This window comes from Nestor notabilis, unplaced genomic scaffold (assembly GCF_000696875.1).
Source record: "Nestor notabilis isolate BGI_N333 unplaced genomic scaffold, ASM69687v1 scaffold11648, whole genome shotgun sequence".
NCBI lineage: Eukaryota > Metazoa > Chordata > Aves > Psittaciformes > Psittacidae > Nestor > Nestor notabilis.
The window spans coordinates 27,946-30,834 of record NW_009941523.1 but is presented as its reverse complement, the minus strand read 5'-3'; the positions used below and the strand labels follow the sequence as shown (position 1 = coordinate 30,834).

At 49.5% G+C, this 2,889-nt stretch overlaps 1 protein-coding gene across 1 annotated transcript in view; it reads left to right on the top strand.

Moving 5' to 3' along the window:
• Positions 1-1,248: 1,248 nt before the first annotated feature.
• WFIKKN2 (WAP, follistatin/kazal, immunoglobulin, kunitz and netrin domain containing 2) overlaps positions 1,249-2,889 on the top strand; it is a 4,700-nt gene continuing 3,059 nt past the window's right edge. Inside the window, exon 1 of the mRNA XM_010020936.1 lies at positions 1,249-1,770. Coding sequence (XP_010019238.1) covers positions 1,570-1,770 — 201 coding nt within the window. The 5' untranslated portion in view covers positions 1,249-1,569. The remainder of the gene's footprint in view (positions 1,771-2,889) is intronic.

The following is a 2,889-nucleotide window of genomic DNA, read 5'->3' as shown; positions in this document are numbered from 1 at the left end:
CCACAGCCTCCTCTATAAGCCTGGGTTGCCACAGTAATGCCACAGCCGAGGGCAGGTTGGCTCCAGGTTCTTCTCCCTTCCTTTCCTAGGGGATCCTTGGGAAACACCAGCAGTCGCTGCACTCTGGGAGGAGCAGGAGCCCCATGGTATGGGGGCATCGCCTGCGTGGTAGCCCCGTTCATTCCGGTTGTACTGGTTGGGAGCCATCACCGCTGAGGGGAGAATTAGGTCCAGGCTCAGCCATGAAACCAGCCCCGCTTTAATAGACGTAGCAGAAAAGCTCTCCTGAGGGGGTTGATTGTGCCCGGGTCTGTTGGCTCTGCAGCACTGGGCATGGGGCAGATGCACAAACTTCCCTCCTCCCAGAGCACGGCGCTGCTTTTTCCCCACGGGGGATGCAAACTCACCTGGTCCTCCCGGGCGGCTCTTAGCACCACGCAGGATCCATCCAGGCCAGCCCAGAGCTCAGCCCAAAGGCTCTAATCCTGGAAGGTGCTGAGCGACTCTGGCTTCTGCCGCTCGTCCCTGGCTTTTGGCACGTGTTCAGCACGAGCAGGATCAGCCCCTTGCTGTAATAATCAGGGACCGAGGAACTCAGCTTGACTGCATTTCCCCCCCGCCCCCCAATGCAAAAATGCTGTACATTCCTTTATGCAGGTTTCCATAGAGTTGAACTTGTACTATTTTTTTGTCGTTGCTGTTAAAGGGGTCAGCAATGCACTGTACAATGGGATCTGGCTGTCAGGAAATGTGGAGGAATTCAGGGACACTTTTAACATCTTGCTGGTGGGCTTGGAGGGCAGCATTAAACTCGGCATCCTGGAAATCCTCCCCACCAAAGAGTAGCAAAAAGCCTGGAGGAGCCCCGGGAGAAGTAGTGAAGACACAACTGCTTTGTCGATCCTAAGTTTAAATAAGTTATTTCTTCCCTCCTTCCTTTGTTAAAATATGATATTCGAGCTTTAATTGCTTCAATCCTATTACTTGTTCCTTTTAGCAAGTGATTGTGTAGCCCCTTGCCGTGGGGAAATCCCCTGCCCGCGGGTCCGTGTTATTTAGACAAGTACTCTTTCAGAAGTAAATGCCATTCTTAGCATAGGGAAGTACTTTAGGTCTAAAGGGGTTAAGAAGGCCTCCCTGCATTCAGAAACATGCAGGGGTCCCACCATGCCAGTTCCAGCCTTTTGAACTCTTTCCAGCTTTTTTTTCTTGCAACAAATCTGTCTGACTGCCACCAGGACATAGGAAGCGTGTGCCTGTCAAAGAAATCAAGTTTACTTTTTCTGACTTGTTAACAGAGGCAGGGTATAAATAGAGCTAACTCTGCTCAGACTATTAGCATTTCTCTTAAAATAAGGGGGTAACTTCCTAGGACCTTTAATCCAATGAGGTCCAGACCACACTGCACTATCAGCAGAGGCAGCGAAGGAGCTTGCTGAAGTTTTTACAGAAGTCAAGTGCATTTGGGTTCCTCGAAAATTTAAGGCTTACAAACAAAACAAAGCAGCCCCAGGCAAACAAGAACTACTTCCAGCTCAGTCCCTGCCATTGCCCTGGAGAAGTTCTGAGATGTTGGTGGTGCTGTTCACTCGGTGGATGTGGATCTTGCTGGGGAAGAGCAGTGTCCTCTTGCTTCTGGAGGTCTCTCTGAAAGGGAGAGCTCTACCTCCGATCCGGTATTCCCACGCTGGGATATGCCCCAATGACATGAACCCCAACCTGTGGGTAGACGCGCAGAGCACTTGCAAGAGAGAGTGCGAAGCTGATCTGGTGAGTGATGCACGTTTTTACCTCCGTGGCGCGGGCGATGGGCTTCGGTGGTGGGCTGTTTGCACCCGATGGGAAGGGCTGTTCCCAATGGGAAGGCACTGGCACCGTGCAGGACTCGATGCAGACAGTGCACGTACTTAACTGACCCATGACCCATATGAAATAGCAAAGTTTTGATGAGTTATCAGTTACGTGGGGAGGTGTGTGGCTGCTGTCACTTACGCTGATGTGGCTGCAGCGCTCGCTCTGTTTGATCATTTTCCTGGCTTTCCTGTCAGAAGAAAGGTCTGAATTTGATACTCCAGAACTCAGCATGCCCTGGGGCCAATCCATGGTGTTTTAGCAGCATCACCATGCTCTTTGTTGCTGGTGGCCATCATCAGTGCTTTATACTCCTGAGAGGGATCCTGAATGAAATGGTTTGATTTAACATGTAAATCATCAGCCTTTGCTGCACTTGAAACACAAAGTGTGCTTGGAGTGCAAAACAGGGGCACGGTTAAAATGACCAGGCAGATGTTCTCTGTGATGCTCCCAGCTCAAAATGTGCTTAGCTTACAACCCCCAAATTCATTTTTCAACCTGTCAGCACTGCCAGCTCAAGCTGGCATCTGAAAATACCTGCTCATCCTGCCTCTTACATCATGTCCAAGAGCAAAGCACCAGCAACGTGTACCATGCTGAAAAAAGTCATTTGGTTTATGCTCTGTAGCCAGGTTGTTTTTGCAATGCTAAAAGGAGTGGAGGAAAAAAAAGACAGAGAAAAATTCTGGCCATCAAGTAAACAAAGACATTTGCTCAGATGGATCCCATGTGTTAAGAATGAAGGTGCTCTTTTTACTTTCGCCATTCCCAAATAAGCCTCCTCTGTTCCAACTACCAGGTGCAGCAGTGAATATAAAACCACTTGCAAAACCCCAGCAGTGGAAGCAGGGGACGATGTTTTAATACTTGACGAGTCAAAAACTGAAAGCCAGAAGCCACTGGTTAAAAATACTTGCCTGGAGTGAGTGGTCTGCAAGCACCAAGGACTCTAGAGCCACGCTCCTCAACCGCAGCTGAAAACATTCCCCATTCTGGTTTCTAGCTTTGCTTCTGAAACCCAGTAATGTGCAGCTG